The sequence below is a fragment of the Microcaecilia unicolor genome, chromosome 1 (assembly GCF_901765095.1).
Source record: "Microcaecilia unicolor chromosome 1, aMicUni1.1, whole genome shotgun sequence".
NCBI lineage: Eukaryota > Metazoa > Chordata > Amphibia > Gymnophiona > Siphonopidae > Microcaecilia > Microcaecilia unicolor.
This window is the reverse complement of record NC_044031.1, coordinates 304,528,979-304,555,637: the sequence shown is the minus strand read 5'-3', so window position 1 is coordinate 304,555,637 and position 26,659 is coordinate 304,528,979. Positions and strand designations below refer to the sequence as shown.

Here is a 26,659-nt window from a genome sequence, read left to right as displayed (position 1 = left end):
GGGAGAGGGACAGGAGATCCTTGAATGCAAACTAAGATTTCTTTTTTTGTAGTGGCAGGAAGAGGGAGAATATTGGGTTGTGTTCAGCACCCCCAATCATTTTGAAACGTTGGCTCCTATGCTCCCCGCCCTGCGTTTAAAGCTCAGCTGTTACCCGTATTTTAAGTTGCAGCGGCTGCAGCTGAAGTCCAGTCTCTCCCTTCAGTGTCCCGCCTTCCTCTGATGAGGTATTTCTTCTCACAGCAATAAACCAGTCATAATTTCTCCCCAAACACAGCCCTTGTTTTTTGTGGCCCTGTGTGTGAGTCGGGCAACCAGTGTGTCACTTTGATTCTTTAGGGGGGTGTCTGCTTTTCTGCTGAAGGGTCTAAAGTACGGTACAAGAAATATACAGTGCTAGTATATTTTTGCCCCTACCTAGACATGAGCGCAAAAAGAAAGAGCTATTCCGTCGAGTACAAGAAAGGAATCGTGGAAGACTCTTGGGGCAAAAATTTTACTGCTTTCTGCAAAGAGAAGATGTTGAGTATCCGATTGGTCCGAAAATGGCGAGCAGATTACGGTAACCTCAGTCAACAAGTGGACAACGGAAATGCTAAAAAGCGCAAGTGTGGATCAGGTCGGCAACCATTATTTTCCGAGCTGGAAGGCCTGATCTGTGAATGGGTTGTTGACAGGAGAGCAAAGACTTTGGTTGTGAATAGGGCTCAGATTCAAGAATTTGCCCTTGCAATGGCACCACAGTTCGAAATAGCCCCCGAAGAATTCAAAGCATCACAACACTGGCTGGATAGTTTCCTTCAGCGAAGTGAACTGTCTTTAAGAAGATCCACAACACTGTTTAGGCTGGAAGATGCTGAAATTATTAAACGTGCATTTGCATTCAAGTCCTTTATTGATGACGCTGACTTCTCTAAATACAATCTGTTCAACATGATTGCTATGGATGAAACTGCAGTGTTTATGGGCCAAGCATCTCAAACAACAATTGAACAGCGGGGTGCCTCCTCAGTGTACATTCCCTCCACTGCTTACGAAAGTGCACGTGTTACCTGTATTTTGGCAATTCGTCTGGATGGCACTAAAGTCCCACCTTTAATAATTTCTAAGGGCAAGAAGGATAAGATTGAACGTGTTTCAGGCATTTTTATTCTTGAAACTGAAAAAGCCTGGGCCACACAAGCAGTTATAAGGAAGTGGGTTGATGTAATGCTGCCGCTTGTTATGCGAGGGAGCCAAAGAGGTCTGCTAGTCTGGGATGCAGCCAGCACACACCGCTCGAAAGACATGAAGAAATTTCTTCATGAAAGAAAAATAGATCAAATAATGATTCCCGCAGGAATGACGGCCTATCTCCAGACTCTTGATATTGCAATAAACAAGCCATTCAAGGACAATTTGCGCATGGAAATTAATGACTACATTGAAAATAGAATGGAGAGAAATCAGCGTGGAAACTTTGTGAGGCCTAAACTGGAAGAGGTTGTGACTTGGGTGAAGAATTCATGGGAGAAAATCACTGACAGTTGCATTGCAAATGCACTACGAGCAGGCTACCTTGACAAGAAGTACTCATTTAAGGACAGTGCTATTGCTAGACATGAGAGATTTGGGCCAATGATTCTGAAAGAAATGGAGTCACAAGAAATTCACCAGGAAATTCAGGGTTTGAATTGTTATGATGATGTTCCAGAAGATGATGACATCATTGTCATTGAATAAATCTTGCTTTGTGTTCATAAATATCGGGATCGGTAAATGTACCATAGATTGTTGTACATGGAAATAATGGTAGTAATAAGAAATTCTTGATAGGATTCACAGTTTGTCTGGTTATGCTGGTTTGTGATGACAACTACTGTATAGTATACAATAAATGTTCATTTTTTTTTGTTCAACAATAAATGTGAATTCTTCTTCATGAAAAAATAAGACATCCCCTGAAAATAAGACCTAGCGCATCTTTGGGAGCAAAAATTAATATAAAACACTGTCTTATTTTCGGGGAAACAGGGTATATATCTTCACTGTTTTGATATAGTGGCTTCCTTTTCAGTTTGTTTTTGTCTTTTTTTTTTTTTTAATAACCATAATGTATGTATTAGATGTATGTATGCAAATGAATATGCTAACGTGGGACACCCCAACCTTTGCCCCCCAAATGAAACAGTCAAACTACACCCAAGATTATCTGGATAGTAGTGATATTCATTTGCTAAACAGTGCGGCACATTGACTGGACTAATCATAATCAAGGTTAGTTCTTTTTCACATTTTTTCACATTTTATTCACACCCATCTATGTACATGTTTAACCATACTTTATACATAACTATAATTGAAGATAATGTAAGTGGTTTTATAGATGTCATATTTTACAATTTGTATTTTATAGGTTCCAATGTGCATTTAGTCATAACTTGCATTGTAGTCACTAATATGACTATTGGTAATTATCCTCGTGTTGTCATCCTACAATTTATTTTTCATGTAAGTGTTACTTTTTTATGCATCTACTTACATCAAATGTCAATTATCTTTTTGTTTTATGGTTTGTTATTTTATATTTGTTCTCCGGTATTTATATTATTTAAATTATCTATATTAGCATGGTAATGTTCTTGACATTCTAAAAATATGATTTTACCACTTAAAAATATTCCTTTTAGTATTTATATTAGCATGGCAATTATCTTTTTGTCTTATATATGTACTTATTGTTTTCCAATATCTGTCCTCCAGCATCTATATCAACATGGTTATGTTTTTGATATTCTATAATTTATATGTTCCTCTTTACTGGACGTTACATCATTGTATATCTTATTTATGTTCTTATTGTTATTGTTTTTGGTTTTTAGACTCCTGATGTAGGCCATCTGGCCGAAACACAATGTTCTGTCGAGTAATTTTTAATGTGGAAATTGTTTCATTATAATTTGTTTGAAAATTAATAAATATTGTTGATTTTAAACTTTACTTTGGGTCCAGTTATTGGATTGCCTGGCTCATATTCCCACCTTTTTGATTACACTTGACGCTTCGTGGGATCTATTGAGTTCTCCACGTTCGTGGATTCTCTTTAGACTAATCATATATTCATCACTGCTACCTATAGTAGCAGTGAATGTATGGATTAAGTTAAATGCTACCAATGCACATTCACCTCATTGGCTGAATATTGGCCCCATTGTGAATATCCTGGAAACCAGATCTGTTGAAACTCTGAAGGACTAAATTTGGGAACCAGTGCCAATGTTCCCTCTTAAGATATGTGGGAATCCACTGCCTATGATCGTATCATTTGGGTGGGGCCGGCAGGCTCTGTGGGACTCCCAGTGAACTTGCCTGCCCCATATAATTGAAACTGTGGCATTGGCTGCATCACAGTAGGAGCACAGGCGGTGGACTTTGGTATACCTCAGAGAGAATATTGTCCAGTGCCTAGCTGTATACTTTTCTAATTAGACATTAACTAAGAAGTTACTGCTGTATTTTTAGGGGTAAATTATATAAGGGCATTGAGCATGGTTCAGCAGTTTATACAATTGCCTTGTGGTATAGGCTCCTACTTTTATGCAATACATGCTCCCATTCCTGGGAGTGGAACAGGGGCAGGATTGACAATTATGTACATATTTTTATAAATTACACAGATATATGCCTATTCTTCCTGGCAAATACATTCACACAGGTTTAGATGTATACACCTTTTTTTCCCTGGGCAATTTTAGAAAGGCATATAATCCCTTTCCCACCTAAATGCCCTATTATAAAATTACTCTCCAAGAGGATCCAAGATGGCGACGGACTGAGTAGCGTAAACGGACGCGCTCAGAATCGGCCCCAACGAATGCCGCTGTTAGCACCTTACCCGTCGGAAGATGGGCAAGTGGAGAGGCAAAGTTCGGGAGGTTCCCTCCGTCCCGAGTGGAATGCCTCAGCTGCAGCAGACGACGATGGACCGTTTTGCGGTGTTGCCCGGTCCCGAGATGGCGTCTACTCCAACTGCGGGAGCCTGCCTTGTGGAGCAGGACAACAGTATAGACTGGGCTTCCCTTAGCCCTGTCGAGCATGCGGCACACCACAACCCGGAAGGGAGAATCTTCAGGCAAGCCCTGCCGCTATGGAGAGAGACCAGGCTGTGCAGGGAGGGAGTTTGCAGGAGAAGAGAGCTGGAGCTGGAAACTTGGAGGAACCAGAACTAACAACTACTCCTGTTGTTTCATTAAGGACAGTGAGTATACTGGAACAAGTTTCAAAAGCCCCTCTACCGGATTGTATAATGGGAGAGGTAATGAAACCAGCCGTAGTGACATTAGAGTCACTTTGGGACTTGACTTCCAAGACCCAATCTGCATTACAAACTGTAATCCTAAAAAACATGGGGACAATAAAAGTTTTATCAGAGACTGCGCTAATTCATCTAAAGACTAGTGAAAGCCATGCTTCTGAAGTTAAAAGATTGTCTGAAAAAGTTGGAAAGATTGAACTAGTGGAGCAAACTTTGCTAAAATACAAAAATTTTACCTTAAGACACCTGAAATATTTAGAAAATCAATCTAAGAGACTAACTTTGCGTTTTATAAATTTTCCTAGGTCACCATTGGTAATTCCGACGCAAATGGTTAAAAAATATCTCATGGAGACCCTGGGTATGCCCAAAAACTCATTGCCTCCAATAACTAGAGCTTTTTATTTACAGACTGATGCTAAAACATCAGCAAATCTATCAGAACAAAGAGCAATGGGTCTTACGGCATTCCTGGAGTCGTCCCTTGAAGTGATAACACAAAGAACTATTTTGCTTGTAACCTTTGCATTGGAAATGGATAGAGACACCGTTCTTAGACTTTCCCTTAGGCATTTGGATTCTTTATTTTTGGGATCAAAAGTGAGAGTTTTCCCGGATTTACCCAGGGAAACTCAAAAGAGACGCAAGATGTTTTTGTTGCTGCGCCCGACAGCTTTGGCGATCGGGGCAAATTTTCTTTTGAGATACCCATGTGTATGTAGATTAATCTTGCAGTCTAAGCAATACCAATTTTTTGACCCAAATCAATTGGAAGATTTTCTAAAAAGCAGGGAAGAGGTCAATGTACAAGTCTAGTCACATATGCAACGCTGTATGCAGTTATTGAGTAACCTACTCAGGAATGTAGCTACTTGTTTGATTTAATTTAATGTGAAACTGTTTATTTAAGCAGGAAAATTTTTTTTTCTATTTCTTTCTTGGATCGATTTCATATTATTGTGGTCGTTAGTAAGAGTATTATTTCATGTAGAAAAACTTTCTTGTATTGAATGAATTTAATTCAATTTGTGTAATATCACTCATAATTGTTATGTTTGGTAAAAACTTAAATAAGGATTAAAAAAAAAAAAAATTACTCTCCAGAGAGGTTAAAGAAAACGTTTTTACTTTTACATTGTTTTTGTACTTGAGGTCGTGCGTAAGAAGTACATGCTGTTCTGCTTTCGCAATGCCATGCTCTGTCAACCGGACACTGTAACCAAGCTGCTACTGCAGGATGGAAGAATCTGTGCCCATTTCATCGGAACTCTGATAGGTAAGATAACTTCCTGGAATACAGCAAATTGGGCTACAAGTCCCAGCTTCATTTCACGTTGTTCCTGACAGAGAGGAAGAATATTATTTTTTGTATAAAAGATATAACAGTGTTTTCCAGTATTGTGACCTGCTGGTGGTGCAGGGGTTTGTTCAGATTGCAGATTGCTCCAGTTCAACAAACTTGGTCATAATTAATAATTAAAGCATTTTATCATTAATAGCACATTACATCATTAATAAAATGTTACATCATTAATAACACAGGTATGCCGTGACAGAAATGTGCATTTCCAAGTGTGCCACAGTCTTAAAAAGACTGAGAACCATTGCCCTAGGGTATATGTATTCAGGTCTTCAAGTCTCTTCTCATAGGTCTTTTAGCACAGGGCCCAAGAGACAGGCAGAGATCCAGAGTCTCAATGCGTGGATGAGATGATGGTGCAGGGAGGAGGGTTTTAGATTTGTTAGGAACTGGGCAACATTCTGGGGAAGGGGGAGCCTATTCCGAAAGGATGGGCTCCACCTTAACCAGGGTGGGACCAGGCTGCTGGCATCGGCATTTAAAAAGGAGCTAGAGCAGCTTTTAAACTAGAAACGGGGGATAAGGTATCTTTCAAAGATACCACCAAAACAGGGAAGATAGGGTATACCGATAGTGAGGTTGCAAAAGAGACCATAGTAGATCAGGTGTCCTTAAATAAAAATAAAAATCAGACAAAAGATTGCAAATTAATACTGTCAAGTACTGAGCATGATGTAAATAGGAACAACAAACATATTGAAATGTCTATATGCGAATGCCAGGAGCCTAAGAAATAAGATGGGAGAGTTAGAATATATTGCACTAAATGAAAATTTAGATATAAACGGCATCTCTGAGACCTGGTAGAAGGAGGATAATCAGTGGGATACTGTCATACCGGGGTACAAATTGACACTGTCAATCATGACTTACTTCTTGCCACACTGTCCTCATTTGGGTTCCAGGGCTCTGTCCTCTCCTGGTTCTCCTCCTGTCTCTCCCACCGCACCTTCAGAGTTCATTCTCATGGATCTTCCTCCACCCCTATCCCCCTATCTGTTGGTGTTCCCCAGGGATCTGTCCTTGGACCCCTTCTCTTCTCAATCTACACCTCCTCCCTGGGCTCCCTGATCTCATCTCATGGTTTCCAGTATCATCTCTATGCTGATGACACCCAGCTATATCTCTCCACACCAGACATCACCGCAGAGACCCAGGCTAAGGTATCAGCCTGCTTATCCGACATTGCTGCCTGGATGTGCAACCGCCACCTGAAACTGAAATGTCCAAGACCGAGCTCCTCGTCTTTCCACCAAAACCCATGTCTCCTCTTCCTCCACTTTCTATCTCAGTTGATAACACCCTCATCCTCCCCATCTCATCTGCCCGCAACCTCGGAGTCATCATTGACTCCTCCCTCTCCTCTGTGCATATCCAGCAGATAGCCAAGACCTGCCGCTTCTTCCTCTTTAACATCAGCAAAATTCGCCCTTTCCTCTCTGAACACACCACCCTCGTCCACTCTCGTCCACGCTCTCATTACCTCTCGCCTTGACTACTGCAACTTACTCCTCACTGGCCTCCCACTTAGCCATCTATCCCCCCTTCAATCTGTTCAGAACTCTGCTGCATGTCTCATATTCCGCCAGAACCGATATACTCATATCACCCCTCTCCTCAAGTCACTTCACTGGCTTCCAATCAGATACCGCATTCAATTCAAGCTTCTCCTTCTTACCTACAAATGCACTCAGTCTGCTGCCCCTCACTACCTTTCTACCCTCATCTCCCCTTACGTTCCCGCCCGTAACCTCCGTTCACAGGACAAATCCCTCCTCTCAGTACCCTTCTCCACCACTGCCAACTCCAGGCTCCGCTCATTCTGCCTCGCCTCACCCTATGCTTGGAACAACCTTCCTGAGCCCTTACGCCAAGCCCCCTCCCTGCCCATCTTCAAGTCTTTGCTTAAAACCCACCTCTTCAATGCTGCATTCGGCACCTAACTCTTACCGTTCAGTAAATCCAGACTGCCCCATTTTGACCGCCCCTATCGGACTAACCGTTCATTTGTCTCTTAGATTGTAAGCTCTTTGAGCATGGACCGTCCCTCTATGTTAAATTGTACAGCGCTGCGTAACTCTAGTAGCGCTTTAGAAATGTTAAGTAGTACAAATTATATTCTAGTGATAGGGTGGATCAAATTGGTGGAGGGGTAGCATTGTATGTTAAGGAGAGCCTTGAATCAAATAGATTGAAAATTCTGGAGGGAACAAAACACTTCTTGGAAACACTATGGATTCAAATTCTATGTGTAAAGGGGAAAAGGATAGTGATAGGAGTGTACTACCATCCGCCTGGCCAGGATGAACAGATAGGAGGATAGGAGGAAATGTCCTATTGTGGATTAAAAACTGGTTGAAGGATAGGAAACAGAGAGTGGGGTTAAATGGGCAGTATTCACAATGGAGAAGGGTAGTTAGTGGGGTTCCTCAGGGGTCTGTGCTAGGACCGCTGCTTTTTAATATATTTATAAATGATTTAGAGATGGGAGTAACTAGCGAGGTAATTAAATTTGCTGATGATACAAAGTTATTCAAAGTCGTTAACTCGCGACAGGATTGTGAAAAATTACAGAAGGACCTTACGAGACTGGGAGACTGGGCGGCTAAATGGAAGATGGGGTTTAATGTGAGTAAGTGCAAGGTGATGCATGTGGGGAAAAAGAACCAGAATTATAGCTACGTCATGCAAGGTTCCACGTTAGGAGTTGCAGACCAAGAAAGGGATCTGGGTGTTGTCGTCGTTGATAATACACTGAAACCTTCTGCTCAGTGTGCTGCTGCGGCTAGGAAAGCGAATAGAATGTTGGGTATTATTAGGAAAGGTATGGAAAACAGATGTGAGGATGTTATAATGCCGTTGTATCGCTCCATGGCGGGACCGCACCTTGAGTATTGTGTTCAGTTCTGGTCGCCGTATCTCAAGAAAGATATAGTAGAACTGGAAAATGTGCAGCGAAGGGCGACTAAAATGATAGCGGGGATGGGACGACTTCCCTATGAAGAAAGACTAAGGAGGCTAGGGCTTTTCAGCTTGGAGAAGAGACAGCTGAGGGGAGACATGATAGAGGTATATAAAATAATGAGTGGAGTGGAACAGGTGGATGTGAAGTGTCTGTTCACGCTTTCCAAAAATACTAGGACTAGGGGGCATGTGATGAAACTACAGTGTAGTAAATTTAAAACAAATCGGAGAAAATGTTTCTTCACCCAACGCATAATTAAACTCTGGAATTCGTTGCCGGAGAACGTGGTGAAGGAGGTTAGCTTAGCAGAGTTTAAAAAGGGGTTAGATGGTTTCCTAAAGGACAAGTCTATAAACCACTACTAAATGGACTTGGGAAAAATTCACAATTCCAGGAATAACATGTATAGAATGTTCGTACGTTTGGGAAGCTTGCCAGGTGCCCTTGGCCTGGATTGGCCGCTGTCATGGACAGGATGCTGGGCTCGATGGACCCTTGGTCTTTTCCCATTGTGCAGTATTAATCTGCAAACAAACCTTTTCCGGAGATGCGAAGGCGGTAGAACGAGAGGACATGAAATGAAAATGAAGGGGGGCAGACTCAAGAAAAATGTCAGGAAGTATTTTTTCATGGAGAGAGTGGTGGATGCTTGGAATGCCCTCCCGAGGGAGGTGGTGGAGATGAAAACAGTAACAGAATTCAAACATGCATGGGATAAACATAAAGGAATCCTGTTCAGAAGGAATAGATCTTCAGGAGCTTAGCCGAGATTGGGTGGCAGAGCCGGTGGGGGGAGGTGGGGCTAGTGATGGGCAGACTTATACGGTCTGTGCCAGAGCCGGTGGTGGGAGGCGGGACTGGTGGTTGGGAGGAGGGCGTAGTGATAGGCAGACTTATACGGTCTGTGCCAGAGCCAACTGGTGGGAGGTGGGGCTGGTGGTTGGGAGGTGGGGATAGTGCGGGGCAGACTTATACAGTCTGTGCCCTGAAGAGGACAGGTGCAAATAAAAAGTAGCACATAAGAGTTTATCTTGTTGGGCAGACTGGATGGACCGTAAAGGTCTTTTTCTGCCATCATCTACTATGTTTTATGTTTTTTACTTATGTAAGTGGATGCAGAAATGTTAAAGGAAATTAGGGACGCAAACAAACTGGGCAACACAATAATAATGGGTGATTTCAATTACCCCGATATTGACTGGGTAAATGTAACATCGGGGCATGCTAGGGAGGTAAAATTCCTTGACGAAATCAAAGACTGCTTTTTGGAGCAGCTGGTACAGGAGCCGATGAGAGAAGGAAAAATTCTAGACCTAGTCCTTAGTGGAGCACATGATCTGGTCCTGGGGCTGCTTGATAACAGTGATCATAATGTGATCAAATTTGATATTAGCTTTGAAGTAAGTATACACAGGAAATCCAATACATTAGCATTTAACTTTAAAAAAGAAGGCTATGATAAAATGAGAACGATGGAAAAAAACTTAGAGGAGCGGCTGTGAGGGTCAAAAATTTACATCAGGCGTGGATGCTGTTCAAAAACACCATTTTGGAAGCCCAGGCCAAATATATTCCATGTATTAAAAATGGAGGACAGAAGATCAAACGACAGCCGGCTTGGTTAAAAAGTGAGGTGAAGGAAGCTATTAGAGCTAAAAGAAAATCCTTCAGAAAATGGAAGAAGGAACCAACTGAAAATAATAAGAAGCAGCATAAGGAATGTCAAGTAAAATGCGAAGCGCTGATAAGGAAGGCAAAGAGGGACTTGGAAAAAAAGATTGTGCTGGAGGTAAAAACACGTGGAGGGGCATAATCGAACGTCGCCGGCGAAATATTTTGGCGGTGGCGCAACAGCTGGCCGGAACCGTATTTTTTTCGATAATACGGTTTAGCCTGGCCAAATGCCAGAGTTCGCCGGGGTTGAGATCGCTGGTTTTGTTTTTCAGCGTTAATGGAAAAAACTGCCGGCCATCTCAAACCCGGCGAAATGCAAGGCATTTGGTCATGGGAGGAGCCAGCATTTGTAGTGCACTGGCCCCCCTGACTTGCCAGGACACCAACTGGGCACCCTAGGGGTCAGTGCGGTGGACTTCAGAAAACACTCCCACATGCATAGCTCCCTTACTTTGGGTGCTGAGCCCTCCAACCCCCCCCCCAAAACCCACTACCCACAAATATACAACACTACCGTAGCTCTTAGGGGTGAAGGGGGCAACTACATGTGGGTACAGTGGGTTGTGGAGGGCTCCCATTTACCAGCACAAGTGTTACAGGTAGGGGGGGGAATGGGCCTGGGTCCGCCTGCCTTAAGTGCACTGTGGTACCCACTAAAAGTGCTCCAGGGACCTGCATACACGCAGGCCTCTAGGACTTGTTGCTGCTGTATAACCTTGGCACACCAGTTGACACCTGAAGACTAATCTCCTTGAAAAAGTCCTTTATTTGAATAAGCACGTTTACTCACAGTTAACTGCAGATCAGAGGTTGTGCCCCACTGGCAAAGAGTCTCCCTGGTACTGAGATTAGCAGTAGGTCAGAGCTGGCAGAATGGTGTACAATGCCCTCTTTCAGCAACATTCAAGGTAATAACTAACTTCTCTTACATGGGTAACACATGAAAGGGATCTAAAACTGGCTGACAAAAATGGCCACTACCTCATGGACTACCGGAAACAAAACTGGACACACTCTGACCCAGTTAGCAGGGGGAAAGCACCATGGGAGTAGAGCCCACTACCCTACACCCACCACAATGCATTGCTGATGTGACTCTGCAGTGCACCTAACAGAAAAGGTGTCACACTCACCCGAGAGCCACATCACAACCAGGGAAAGGCTGTCAGAGGATAGAACACATTCTGCTGTCATGGAGGTGGGTACGGCATTTAAGGCTGGCATACAGGCTGGCAAAAAAGGTTTTTAGTTTTATTGTTTTAGTGTGGGAGGGGGTTGGTGACCACTGGGGGAGTACGGGGATGTCATCCCCGATTCCTTCCAGTGGTCATCTGGACAGTTGGGGCACCTTTTTGAGGCTTGGTCGTGAAAATTAAAAACCAAGTAAACCCGGCGAAATACTGCTGAACACTGCTTTTTTTTTTCATTATCCGCGAAAGCCGGCCATCTGGTAGCCATGCCCATGGCCCGCCTTCGCTATGCTGCCGACACGCCCCCTTGAACTTTCACTGGCGAGGCGACAGGAAAGCGGCGATGCTGTCAAAAAAGTCGCTTTCAATTATACCGATTTGGCCGCTTTTGCGAGATCACCGGCCATCTCCTGATTTATGGCCGGCAATCACTTTCGAAAATAAGCTTGATAGTAAACATTTTTTTAGATATATTAAAAGCAGGAAGCCAGCAAAAGAATCAGTTGGACCGCTAGATGACCGAGGGGTAAAAGGGGTTTCCATTATAAGGGCAGCCATCTCTAAGGTCGACCCAAATGTTGAGATTTGGCCGGCCCCGACCATATTATCGAAACAAAAGATGGCCGCCCATCTTGTTTTGATAATGCGGTCGGGGACGCTTCTTTACAGGGCCGTCCTTATAGATGGGCGCCCCTGTTCAATTAGTCAACATGGATTTAGTGAAGGGAAATCTTGCCTCAGTAATCTACTACATTTCTTTGAAGGGGTGAACAAACGTGGATAAAGGTGATCCGGTTGATATTGTGTATCTGGATTTTCAGAAGGCGTTTGACAAAGTACCTCATGAAAGACTCCAGAGGAAATTGGAGAGTCATAGGATAGGAGGTTAAAAGATAGAAAACAGAGAGTAGGGTTAAATGGTCAGTATTCCAAATGGAGAAGGGTAGATACTGGGGTTCCCCAGGGGTCTGTGCTAGGACCGCTGCTTTTTAACATATTTATAAATGATCTAGAGATGGGAGTAACTAGTGAGGTAATTACATTTGCTGACGACACAAAGTTATTCAAAGTTGTTAAATCACAAGAGGATTGTGAAAAATTACAAGAGGACCTTACAAGACTGGGTTTCTAAATGGGAGATGACGTTTAATGTGATCAAGTGCAAAGTGATGCATGTGGGAAAGAGGAACCCCAATTATAGTTACGTAATGCAAGGTTCCACGTTAGTAGTCACTGATCAAGAAAGGGATCTAGGTGTCATCGTTGATGATATGTTGAAACCTTCTGCTCAGTGTGCTGCGGTGGCTAAGAAAGCAAATAGAATGTTAGGTATTATTAGGAAAGGAATGTAAAACAAAAATGAGGACTTTATAATGCCTTTGTATCGCTCTATGATGCAACCGCACCTCGAATATTGTGTTCAATTCTGGTCACCGCATCTCAAAAAAGATATAGTGGAATTAGAAAAGGTGCAGAGCACTGGATGCTGAGAAGGCGTTTGATAGAGTGCTGTGGCCCTTTCTGTTTGCACTGCTGCGGAGAGTAGGAATTAATGGGCAGTATTTCTGCTGGGTCACGGCGCTCTATCAACAACCGCTATGTCAGCTGCGGCTCAATGGCACGGTCACTGACCCCTTTGCATTGTTTAGGGGAACTAGGCAGGGGTGTGCCTTGTCCCCTCTTTTGTTCGCACTGGCTATGGAACCGTTGGCAATTCTGATTCGGACAGACCCCACGATACGGGGTATCTGCATAGGGACACATGAAACTAAATTTATGCTGTATGCAGATGACGTTTTGCTCACGCTGTCGCATCCTGAGAGCTCATTGCAGTCGGTGATGCAGGTAGTGCAGAACTATGGACAGGTAGCAGGCCTAAAGATTAATATTCAAAAATCTGTGATCATGCCCATACAATGCTCTGTTGAGATGCAAGAATCACTACAATCGTCTTTTCCTTTTCAGTGGTCCGCTAAATCTATTCGATACCTAGGGGTTAATTTGACACCAGACACAGGGGATCTGTTTCAGGAAAACTATCTGCCAAAGATGAGAGAGCTTTTTCAGGAATTGGAAAGATGGGGAGGGTTACATATGTCATGGATGGGCAGAATTGCTGCGGTAAAGATGACACTGCTGCCTAAATTACTATACCTATTCATGGCAGTGCCATTCCCCATACCGCATACATTCTTTCATACACTTAATAAGAAAATGTTCGCCTTCATCTGGCGTAAACGACCTCCATGAGTGGCTCGCTCTATTTTGTTTCAACTTAGGAGGGATGGGGGTATGGGAGTACCCAACTTTGGCTTATATTACAAGGCAGCCTTATTTCAAATGCTCTCTAATGTTCAGAAGGGCCCGACTAAACTATGGACCTATGCAGCACAGTGGGGTTTGAAGGGAGTACCAATTTGGGCGGTGGGATGGCTACCTTTATCGCTACTGAGAAGCCTGGTATCGGATCTGAAAGGTCAGATGAGGGTAGTATTGGGGGAGTAGATAAAGTGTAGAGCAACCTGGTTTCCAGGACGTAACTATCATTTGACCACCCCCATCATCTATGCAACTGATTTTCCGCCTGGCCGTGCAGAAAGAAATTATGGGCAGTGGTCAGCGTCCTCCCTGCGACTTCTTGGGCAAATCTGGGAGGATGGGAAGTGCCACTCCTTTGACACCCTAAAAGAAGAATTTGGCCTGGGAGATAGGGACAGGTTTTTTTATTTGCAAATTAGAGATTTTATTCAGAAAAAAGCGAGGGAGGACCTGTCCCTAGAGCCCTCGGAGCTTGAACTAGCTATCAGATCAGGAGAAGGACGTGGGGGGATATCACGTATTTATAGAGCCCTGCTACATAAGACCCAACCCTTGACCAAATGTATTAAAAAATGGGAGGCTTTGCTGGGTAGATCATATGAGGAGGGGGATTGGAAAAGAATATTCAAACGTTTATTGACATTTTCTGTGGCTACTCCCTTGCTGGAAAACGGCCATAAAATGCTGTATCAGTGGTACCTGACCCCTAGCCGGCTGGCCCGCATATTTAAAAATGGGTCGGCAGCCTGTTGGCGAAACTGTGGGGCAACGGGCACCTTCTGGCATGTGTGGTGGGACTGCCCACTGGTTCAGCAGTTCTGGACAGATCTACAGCATAGACTGCACAGTGGTCTGGGGATAGAGGTGGGGTTTGACCCTGGCCTATGTCTGCTGAATACTCCACTGGGAGTGAGCAGAGCTCCTTGCTCGGGACTGTTAGCCTACATTGTTACTGCAGCCAGGACTTTAATTGCTAAACATTGGAAACAGCAGACGATACCCACGGTGGATCAAGTGCTAGCTAAAGTGGACTACTGTTGCATAATGGACAAACTTACTGCTTTGAGGCGGGGGGGCATGGTAAGATATTATAAAACATGGTCCGCCTATGCAGAGTGGCGGGGACTGACAAGCTGATGTTGATATATTAATGACTTACAGTGCTGATACTACAAATGGGGAGATTTTCATATAAGAGATACCCTGAGGGGGGAGGGGGGGCGGGGTTCAAGTTGTTGTGTATTTGCAATAATTAGATTGAAATGTTAGTAAGCATGATTGATGTATATGATAAAGCTTTACTAAATAAACAGATGTTAAAAAAAAAAAAGAAAAGGTGCAGAGAAGGGCAATGAAAATGATAAAGGGGATGGGACGACTTCCCTATGAGGAAAGGCTTAAGCGGCTAGGGCTCTTCAGCTTGGAGAAAAGGCGACTGAGGGGAGATAGAGGTCTATAAAATAATGAGTGGAGTGGAATGGGTAGACGTGAAGTGTCTGTTTACGCTTTCCAAAAATACTAGGACTAGGGGGCATGCGATGAAGCTACAAAGTAGTAAATTTAAAACAAATCGGAGAAAATCTTTCTTCACTCAATGTGTAATTAAACTCTGGAATTCGTTGCTAGAGAATGTGTTAAAGGCAGTTAGCTTATATGCCTTTATAAAATAGGTTCCCAGAACCAGCTCCAGTAGTGCAGAAATGCCCACTCACAAATTTACACCTGAGCCAAAAGGTGCAAATGTAAGCAGGCACCCAAATTTTTGTAAAATGTGTGTACAGCACAACTTTTATCTCCACTCCTGAAAATGCCTATATGCAAATCGCATAAAACGTAGGTGTGGTTTTTTTGCACCTACATTTTATGTATATATGAAGCCATACAATTTTATAAAAGCTCCTTTCTGTGTGTACAACAGGCTTTACATGTGGAAAAGCTTTACAGAATTGTCCTCGGAGCATCTGACTTGAGAAGATAAGAATGCTTCTCCGAGGACAAGCAGGCTGCTTGTTCTCACTGATGGGTGACGTCCTCGGCAGCCCCTCCAATCGGAATCTTCCTAGCAAAGTCCTTTGCTAGCTCTCGCGCGCCCGCGCGCACCGCGCATGCGCGGCCGTCTTCCCGCCCGAAACCGGCTCGAGCCGGCCAGTCTTCTTTCGTCCGCACTCGGTACGGCTGTGTTTTTTGCCGTGTTGAGCCCCGGAGAGTCGACCTCGCGCGTCCGTGATTTAATCGACGTGTTTTTTTCTTCGGAAAGTTTCTTTTCATTCGGAAAGTGCTCCGGAAACCCCCTTGGGTTTCGTTTGCCCCTTCCCGTATTTCCAGTTTTTTGCCCCGGTAAGTTTTCTTTCGTTGTCGGGGTAGGCCTCTTTCGGCCTCGGTCGAGATTTTTCTCCCTTAAAGTTTTGGTGCTCCAAATTCGTCATTTCGGATTTTGACTTCGCCGGCGTGATTTTTCCGCCCATGACATCGAAGCCTTCCAGCGGCTTCAAGAAGTGCACCCAGTGCGCCCGGGTAATCTCGCTCACTGATAGGCACTCTTCGTGTCTTCAGTGTCTGGGGGCCGAGCACCGTCCCCAGAACTGTAGTCTGTGTTCCCTCTTACAAAGGCGGACTCAAGTAGCGAGATTGGCCCAGTGGAACGTTTTGTTCTCGGGCTCTTCGTCGGCATCGGCACCGGGGTCATCGTGTGCATCGACGTCATCAGCGTCCAGACCTTCTTCCTTGGCTGCCAGTGCATCGAGTGCATCGAGGCATCGGCCCTCTGCATCGGCGCTGAGACATCGGATAGCTGCATCGACGTCGGTGGTACCGGGACCTCGTCTCCTGATGTCGTCGGACGGTGGTGCATCGAGTGGAGTGCAGGTGAGGGCTGTCCATTCCCCTGCTGGTGGCGGTGAGCCCTCGGGTGGGTCTCCTCCTACCCTGAGGGCTCCTGCGGTACAGCCCCCCCGAGACCGACCTCCTTCGGCCTCGGCCCCGAGGAAGCGACGGCTGGATTCTACGTCCTCCTCGTCGGTGCCGGGGAGCTCCGGTGACATGCTTCGGAAGAAGTCGAAGAAGCATCGACACCGGTCCCCTCCCCGCGTCGGCACCGAGAGCTCTGGGTCGCCGAGGGAGTCGGCACCCAGCAGGCATCGGCACCGAGAGGACCGCTCACCCTCTGTTCAGGAGGTGTCGATGCGCTCCACTCTGGACAGCCCGGAACAGCCTCCACGCCCGGAACAGGTTCTGACGTCGACGCCTGCATCGACCTCCATGCCTTTCTCCGCAGCCGCTCTGAACGAGAGCCTCCGGGCCGTTCTCCCAGAGATTCTGGGAGAGCTGTTGCGCCCTACCCCTCCGGTACCGGCGGTGCTTGCGCCTCCGGTACCGTCGAGCGTGGCGCCGGCTGGCCCATCGCCCGGGGTGAGGTCCCCGACGTCGGTACCGCGTGCGGTGCCGACTGCGGCCACCTCCCAGGAGGGCTCCCCGACTACGTCGGCGGAGGGAGCTTTGCCGATGCGGGCGAGGGAGTCTACCTCTCGACGCCCCCATCGTGGACGTGGCTCCACGGAGTCGAGCCGGGCACGGTTGCAGACGCAGGTCCGTGAACTTGTGTCTGACACCGAGGGTGAGGCCTCGTGGGAGGAAGAAGAAGACCCCAGATATTTCTCTGACGAGGAGTCTGAGGGTCTACCTTCTGATCCCACTCTCTCTCCTGAAAGACAGCTTTCTCCTCCCGAGAGTCTGTCTTTTGCTTCCTTTGTCCGGGAGATGTCTACGGCCATCCCCTTCCCGGTGGTTGTGGAGGACGAGCCCAGGGCTGAAATGTTTGAGCTCCTGGACTATCCTTCTCCACCTAAGGAAGCGTCCACTGTTCCCCTGCACCATGTCCTCAAAAAGACATTGCTGGCGAACTGGACCAAGCCTTTAACTAATCCCCACATCCCCAAGAAGATCGAGTCCCAGTACCGGATCCATGGGGACCCAGAGCTGATGCGCACCCAGTTGCCTCACGACTCTGGAGTTGTGGATCTGGCCCTAAAGAAGGCTAAGAGTTCTAGGGAGCATGCTTCGGCGCCCCCGGGCAAAGACTCTAGAACCTTAGACTCCTTTGGGAGGAAGGCCTACCATTCCTCTATGCTCGTGGCCAAAATCCAGTCTTACCAGCTCTACACGAGCATACACATGCGGAATAATGTGCGACAGTTGGCGGGCTTGGTTGATGCTCTTCCCCCTGAGCAAGCCAAGCCTTTTCAGGAGGTGGTCAGGCAGCTGAAGGCGTGCAGAAAATTCCTGGCCAGAGGAGTTTATGACACTTTTGATGTTGCGTCCAGGGCCGCTGCTCAAGGTGTGGTGATGCGCAGGCTCTCATGGCTGCGTGCCGCCGACCTGGAGAATAGAATCCAGCAGCGGATTGCGGACTCGCCTTGCCGTGTGGACAACATTTTTGGAGAGAAAGTCGAGCAGGTGGTAGAGTCTCTCCACCAGCGGGACACCGCATTCGACAAATTCTCCCGCCGGCAGCCTTCAGCTTCTACCTCTACAGGTAGACGATTTTTCGGGGGAAGGAAGACTGTTCCCTATACTTCTGGTAAGCGTAGGTACAATCCTCCTTCCCGACAGCCTGCGGCCCAGGCTAAGCCCCAGCGCGCTCGCTCTCGTCAGCAGCGTGCGCCTCAGCAAGGCCCCGCGGCTCCCCAGCAAAAGCAAGGGGCGAGCTTTTGACTGGCTCCAGCAGAGCATAGCCGACATCCAAGTGTCAGTGTCGGGCGACCTGCCAGTCGGAGGGAGGTTGAAAGCTTTTCACCAAAGGTGGCCTCTCATAACCTCCGATCAGTGGGTTCTGCAAATAGTCCGGCAAGGATACACCCTCAATTTGGCCTCCAAACCTCCAAATTGCCCACCGGGAGCTCAGTCTTACAGCTTCCAGCACAAGCAGGTACTTGCAGAGGAACTCTCCGCCCTTCTCAGCGCCAATGCGGTCGAGCCCGTGCCATCCGGGCAAGAAGGGCTGGGATTCTATTCCAGGTACTTCCTTGTGGAAAAGAAAACAGGGGGGATGCGTCCCATCCTAGACCTAAGGGCCCTGAACAAACATCTCGTAAAAGAAAAGTTCAGGATGCTTTCCCTGGGCACCCTTCTTCCCATGATTCAGCAAAACGACTGGCTATGCTCTCTGGACTTGAAGGATGCCTACACACACATCCCGATACTGCCAGCTCACAGGCAGTATCTGCGATTTCAGTTGGGCACACGCCACTTCCAGTACTGTGTGCTACCCTTTGGGCTCGCCTCTGCGCCCAGGGTGTTCACAAAGTGCCTAGCTGTGGTAGCAGCGGCACTTCGCAGGCTGGGGGTGCATGTGTTCCCATATCTCGACGATTGGCTGGTGAAGAGCACATCCGAGGCAGGAGCCCTGCAGTCCATGCAGATGACTATTCGCCTCCTGGAGCTACTGGGGTTTGTGATAAATTATCCAAAGTCCCATCTTCTCCCAGTGCAGAAGCTCGAATTCATAGGAGCTCTGCTGGACTCTCGGACGGCTCGCGCCTATCTCCCAGAGGCAAGGGCCAACAACTTGTTGTCCCTCGTCTCGCGGGTGCGAGCGTCCCAGCAGATCACAGCTCGGCAGATGTTGAGATTGCTGGGCCACATGGCCTCCACAGTCCACGTGACTCCCATGGCCCGTCTTCACATGAGATCTGCTCAATGGACCCTAGCCTCCCAGTGGTTTCAGGCTGCTGGGAGTCTAGAAGACGTGATCCACCTGTCCACGAGTTTTCTCGAATCCCTGTATTGGTGGACAATCTGGTCCAATTGACTCTGGGACGTCCTTTCCAAATTCCTCAGCCACAAAAAGTGCTGACAACGGATGCGTCTCTCCTGGGATGGGGAGCTCATGTCGATGGGCTTCACACCCAAGGAAGCTGGTCCCTCCAGGAACGCGGTCTACAGATCAATCTCCTGGAGTTGCGAGCGATCTGGAACGCTCTGAAGGCTTTCAGAGATCGGCTGTCCCACCAAATTATCCAAATTCAGACAGACAACCAGGTTGCCATGTACTATGTCAACAAGCAGGGGGGCACCGGATCTCGCCCCCTGTGTCAGGAAGCCGTCAGCATGTGGCTCTGGGCTCGCCGTCAAGGCATGGTGCTCCAAGCCACATATCTGGCAGGCGTAAACAACAGTCTGGCCGACAGGTTGAGCAGGATTATGCAACCTCACGAGTGGTCGCTCAACTCTCGAGTGGTGCGCCAGATCTTCCAAGCGTGGGGCACCCCCTTGGTGGATCTCTTCGCATCTCGAGTGAACCACAAAGTCCCTCAGTTCTGTTCCAGGCTTCAGGCCAATGGCAGACTGGCATCGGATGCCTTCCTCCTGGATTGGGGGGAGGGCCTGCTGTATGCTTATCCTCCCATTCCTCTGGTGGGGAAGACTTTGTTGAAACTCAAACAAGACCGAGGCACCATGATTCTGATTGCTCCTTTTTGGCCGCGTCAGATCTGGTTCCCTCTTCTTCTGGAGTTATCCTCCGAAGAACCGTGGAGATTGGAGTGTTTTCCGACCCTCATCACGCAGAACGAAGGGGCTCTTCTGCATCCCAGCCTCCAGTCCCTGGCTCTCACGGCCTGGATGTTGAGAGCGTAGACTTTGCCTCTTTGGGTCTGTCAGAGGGTGTCTCCCGCGTCTTGCTTGCTTCCAGGAAAGATTCCACCAAGAGGAGTTACTTCTTTCTGTGGAGAAGGTTTGCCGTCTGGTGTGACAGCAAGGCCCTAGCTCCTCGCTCTTGTCCTACACAGACCCTGCTTGAATACCTTCTGCACTTGTCTGAGTCTGGTCTCAAGACCAACTCTGTAAGAGTTCACCTTAGCGCAATCAGTGCATACCATTACCATGTGGAAGGTAAGCCGATCTCGGGACAGCCTTTAGTTGTTCGCTTCATGAGAGGTTTGCTTTTGTCAAAGCCCCCTGTCAAGCCTCCTACAGTGTCATGGGATCTCAATGTCGTTCTCACCCAGCTGATGAAACCTCCTTTTGAGCCACTGAATTCCTGCCATCTGAAGTACTTGACCTGGAAGGTTATTTTCTTGGTGGCAGTTACTTCAGCTCGTAGAGTCAGTGAGCTTCAGGCCCTGGTAGCCCAGGCCCCTTACACCAAATTTCATCATAACAGAGTAGTCCTCCGCACTCACCCTAAGTTCTTGCCAAAGGTCGTGTCGGAGTTCCATCTGAACCAGTCAATTGTCTTGCCAACATTCTTCCCCCGTCCTCATTCCTGCCCTGCTGAACGTCAGCTGCACACATTGGACTGCAAGAGAGCATTGGCCTTCTATCTGGAGCGGACACAGCCCCACAGACAGTCCGCCCAATTGTTTGTTTCTTTTGATCCCAATAGGAGGGGAGTGGCTGTAGGGAAACGCACCATATCCAATTGGCTAGCAGATTGCATTTCCTTCACTTACGCCCAGGCGGGGCTGGCTCTTGAGGGTCATGTCACGGCTCATAATGTTAGAGCCATGGCTGCGTCGGTAGCCCACTTGAAGTCAGCCTCCATTGAAGACATTTGCAAAGCTGCGACGTGGTCATCTGTCCACACATTCACATCTCATTACTGCCTGCAGCAGGATACCCGACGCGACAGTCGGTTCGGGCAGTCAGTTCTTCAGAACCTGTTTGGGCTTTAGGATCCAACTCCACCCCCCGAGGGCCCTGTTTGTTCTGTTCCAGGCTGCACTCTCAGTTAGTTGGTAAATTTTTTAGGTCAATCTCAGTTATGTCCTCGCCGTTGCGAGGTCCAATTGACCATGGTTGTTGTTTTGAGTGAGCCTGGGGGCTAGGGATACCCCATCAGTGAGAACAAGCAGCCTGCTTGTCCTCGGAGAAAGAGAATGCTACATACCTGTAGAAGGTATTCTCCGAGGACAGCAGGCTGATTGTTCTCACAAATCCGCCCGCCTCCCCTTTGGAGTTGTGTCTTCCCTTGAACTGTATTGTCTTGCTACATACTGGACTGGCCGGCTCGAGCCGGTTTCGGGCGGGAAGACGGCCGCGCATGCGCGGTGCGCGCGGGCGCGCGAGAGCTAGCAAAGGACTTTGCTAGGAAGATTCCGATTGGAGGGGCTGCCGAGGACGTCACCCATCAGTGAGAACAATCAGCCTGCTGTCCTCGGAGAATACCTTCTACAGGTATGTAGCATTCGCTTTCATGTGGATCAACTTTCAGTGCCAAAGACAAACATTGTGGTGCAGGGAAATCCCCATATGTGCTAAGTGCCATAGCACAGTCAATAAGCTGCATGGGGTAAAGAGAGCAAAACTGGATATTGGCAGTCATCACAGTGCAGATTATGGTAGAAAATAACAGTCACGTTCAACTGAGCACCATAAGCGTTGTAAAACCAACTACTCTGCTCCAGAAAATAAATATTTCTTATCTAGAATCACAAGTAAGGGGCTAGATTTGCCAAAGTACGCTAGCACAATTAATGTGTGTTATTAGTAAATTCCGATTGCATAAGATACCAAAATCTATAACTGAGTAGGAGAAAGGAAGGGATTTTGGATTTAGCTTATCCCCTTTTTTTTTTTTTTAGTAGTAGTAGTAGCTCAAGGTGAGTTATATTCAGATAAGTTATTTCTGTGTCCTTAGAGGACTCAGTCTAAGTTTCTACCTGAGGCAATGGAGGATTAAAGACATTGAAAGTTTAGCTCTTCAACAGTTGCAGGACTTTAGACACAAATGGTCTTTTAGGCAAACATCATTTTGGTTTTAGACAAAAATGCAGCACCGAGTCATTGTTGGTGTCCGTCTGATTGAGATATGGTTCTCCAAGCAAGTGGCTGAGAAAATAAAGGCTAAAGAGTTGGTGTTCCAGAAATACACAAAAACTCAAGAAAAGGAACACGAGGAGGAATACCGGATGAAACTGAAAGAAGCCAAGAGAGAGAGATGTCTGGTGAAAGCGCAAGCGGAAGAACAAATGGCTAGAAATGTAAGGAGGGGTGACAAAAATTTCTTCAGGTATATAAGTGAAAGGAGAATGATTAAAAAGGGAATTGTGAGACTAAAAGATACTGCAAACCGCTATGTGGATAATGATGAAGAAAAAGCAAATTTGCTAAATAGATACTTTTGTTCTGTTTTCACAGAAGAAAATCCTGGAGAAAGACCGCGATGGACTGCAAAAAGTACAAATGAGATTGAAGTGGATAGAGCACCGTTCATAGAAGGGAGTGTGTATGAACAGCTTGAAAAGCTAAAGGTGGACAAAGCCATGGGACCGGATGGGATCCACCCCAGGATATTGAGGGAGCTCAGAGAGATTCTGGCGGGTTCTCTTAAAGATTTGTTTAATATATCCTTGCAGACGGGAGAGGTTCTGAGGGATTGGAGAACGGCGGGGGTGGTCCCTCTTCACAAGAGTGGTGATAGGGAAGAAGCTGGAAACTACAGGCCAGTAAGCCTCACTTCGATTATTGGAAAAGTAATGGAAGCGATGCTGAAGGAAAGGATAATGAATTTCCTGGAAGCCAATAAGTTGCAAGATCTGAGACAACATGGTTTTACCAAAGGGAAATCGTGCCAAACGAATCTCATTGAATTCTTTGATTGGGTGACAGGAGAATTGAATCAGGGACAAGCTATAGACGTAATCTACTTAGATTTCAGCAAAGCTTTTGACACGGTTCCCCACAGGAGGCTCTTAAATAAACTGGATGGGCTGAAGATAGGACCCGAAGTGGTGAACTGGATTAGGAACTGGTTGACTGACAGAAGCCAGAGGGTGGTGGTAAATGGAATTCGCTCGGAGGAGGGAAATGTGAGTAGTAGTGTGCCTCAAGGATCGGTGCTGGGACCGATTCTGTTCAATATATTTGTGAGTGACATTGCCGAAGGGTTAGAAGGTAAAGTTTGCCTATTTGCAGATGATACCAAGATCTGTAACAGAGTGGACACTCGGGAGGGAGTGGAAAACATGAAAAAGGATCTGAGGAAGCTAGAAGAATGGTCTAAGGTTTGGCAATTAAAATTCGATGCGAAGAAATGCAAAGTGATGCACTTAGGGACTAGAAATCCTCAGGAGACGTATGTGTTAGGCGGGGAGAATCTGATAGGTACGGACGGGGAGAGGGATCTTGGGGTGATAGTATCTGAGGATCTGAAGGCGACGAAACAGTGTGACAAGGCGGTGGCCGTAGCTAGAATGTTGTTAGGCTGTATAGAGAGAGGTGTGACCAGCAGAAGAAAGGGGGTGTTGATGCCCCTGTATAAGTCGTTGGTGAGGCCCCACCTAGAGTATTGTGTTCAGTTTTGGAGGCCGTACCTTGCAAAGGATGTAAAAAGAATTGAAGCGGTGCAAAGAAAAGCTACGAGAATGGTAAGGGATTTGCGTTACAAGACGTATGAGGAGAGACTTGATGACCTGAACATGTATACTCTGGAAGAAAGGAGAAACAGGGGTGATATGATACAGGCGTTCAAATATTTGAAAAGTATTAATCCGCAAACGAACCTTTTCCGGAGATGCGAAGGAGGTAGAACGAGAGGACATGAAATGAGATTGAAGCGGGGCAGACTCAAGAAAAATGTCAGGAAGTATTTTTTCACAGAGAGAGTAGAGGATGCTTGGAATGCCCTCCCGCGGGAGGTGGTGGAAATGAAAACGGTAACGGAATTCAAATACGCGTGGGACAAGCATAAAGTAATCCTATTCAGAAGGAATGGATCCTAAGGAGCTTAGCCGAGATTGGGTGGCAGAACCGGTGGCTGGAGGCGGGGATAGTGTTGGGCAGAATTACACGGTCTGTGCCCTGAAAAGGACAGGTACAAATCAAGGTAAGGAATACACAAAAAGTAGCATATATGAGTTTATCTTGTTGGGCAGACTGGATGGACCATGCAGGTCTTTTTCTGCCGTCATCTACTATGTTACTATGTTACTATATGAGTTTAGAAAAGGTTTGGACAGCTTCCTACAGGAAAAGTCCATAGACCATTGTTAAATTGGACTTGGGGAAAATCCACTATTTCTGGGATAAGCAGTATAAAATGTTTTGTACTTTTTTGGGATCTGGCCAGGTATTTATGACCTGGATTGGCCACTGTTGGAGACAGGATGCTGTGCTTGATGGACCTTTGGTCTGTCCCAGTATGGCAATACTTATGTACTTATGCACAAACCCCCAGTCATTTTTGCTGCCTTCCTCTGAACCGCCTCAAGCATTTTGATGTCCTTAGCGCGATACAGCCTCCAAAACTGAACACAATACTCCAAATGGGGTCCCACCACAACTTGTACAAAGGCATAAATACCTCCTTTCTACTACTGGAAATGTCTCTTCACAACCTGGCATTCTTATGGCTACAGTCACCACCTTTGTCACATTGTTTTGTTGCCTAAAGATTCTCCAACACTTATCAGTTCCCACTTTAAAAAAATTCTCTTTTGAGTTTATATACCCCATGTGGAGTGGAGGAGTAGTCTAGTGGTTAGTGCAGTGGACTTTCATCCTGGGGGACTGAGTTCAATTCCCACTGCAGTTCCTTTTGACTCTGGGCAAGTCACGTAACCCTCCATTGCCCCGGTACAAAATAAGCACCTGAATATATGTAAACCACTTTGAATGTAGTTGCAAAAACCTCAGAAAGGCAGTATATCAAGTCCCATTTCCCTTCCCCATGTGCATCACTCTCCATTTCTTCGCATTAAATTATAACTGCCAAACATTAGACTTAATTTTATTAAATCACTTCTCTTGTTGTCGACTCCTTCCAGGGTATCCATTCTGTTGCAAATCTTCGTGTTGTCTGCAAAATAAAAATTTCCTTCAACAATGTCGATCACATATATATTGAATGGAATTGGCCTGAAAACAGATCCTTGATGCACTCCACTACTTACTTTCTTTCCTCCAAGTGAATTCCTTTCACCATCACCCTCTGTCACTTGTCAGTCAACCAGTTTCTAAACCAGTTCAGCACTATTGGGCTAATTTTCAAAAGAGAAGGACGCCCATCTTTCGACATAAATCGGAAGATGGGCATCCTTCTCACAGGGTCGTCCAAATCGGTATAATAGAAAGCCAATTTTGGACGTCCTCAACTGCTTTCCGTTGCAGGGACGGCCAAAGTTCAAGGGGGCATATCGGAGGCATAGTGAAAGCGGGACTTGGGCATGCCTAACACTTGGACGTCCTCGACCCATATTGAAAGAAACAAGGATGTCCCTGACAAACACTTGGACGACTTTACCTGGTCATGTTTTTCTTACGACCAAGGCACAAAAAGGTGCCCGAAATGACCAGATGACCACCGGAGAGAATCGGGGATGACTTCCCCTTACTCCCCCAATGGTCACTAACCCCCTCCCAGCCTCAAAAATATCTTTAAAATATTTTGTGCCAGCCTCTATGCCAGCCTCAGATGTCATACTCAGGTTCATCACAGCAGTATGCAGGTCCCTGGAGCAGTTTTAGTGGGTACTGCAGTGCACTTCAGGCAGGCGGACCCAGGCCCATCCCCCCCTACCTGTTACGTTTGTGGAGGAAACAGCGAGCTCTCAGAAACCCACTGTACCCACATCTAGGTGCCCCCCTTTACCCATAAGGGCTATGGTAGTGGTGTACAGTTGTGGGTGGGGGGTTTTGGGGGGCTCAGCACACAAGGTAAGGGAGCTATGTACCTGGGAGCAATTTATGAATTCCACTGCAGTGCCCCCTAGGGTGCCCGGTTGGTGTCCTGGCATGTCAGGGGGACCAGTGCACTACAAATGCTGGCTCCTCCCATGCCCAAATAGCTTGCATTTGGTCATTTCTGAGATGGATGTCTTTGGTTTCCATTATCGCTGAAAATCAGAAATGACCAAGTCTAG

The 26,659-nt window shown here is 46.5% G+C and overlaps 1 protein-coding gene across 1 annotated transcript in view; it reads left to right on the top strand.

Annotated features, from left to right (window-relative positions):
• The first annotated feature begins 4,747 nt into the window (after positions 1-4,747).
• Positions 4,748-26,659, top strand: part of MEI1 (meiotic double-stranded break formation protein 1) — a 669,052-nt gene continuing 647,140 nt past the window's right edge. The window contains exons 1-2 of the mRNA XM_030213469.1: positions 4,748-4,894; positions 5,447-5,570. Coding sequence (XP_030069329.1) covers positions 4,748-4,894; positions 5,447-5,570 — 271 coding nt within the window. The remainder of the gene's footprint in view (positions 4,895-5,446; positions 5,571-26,659) is intronic.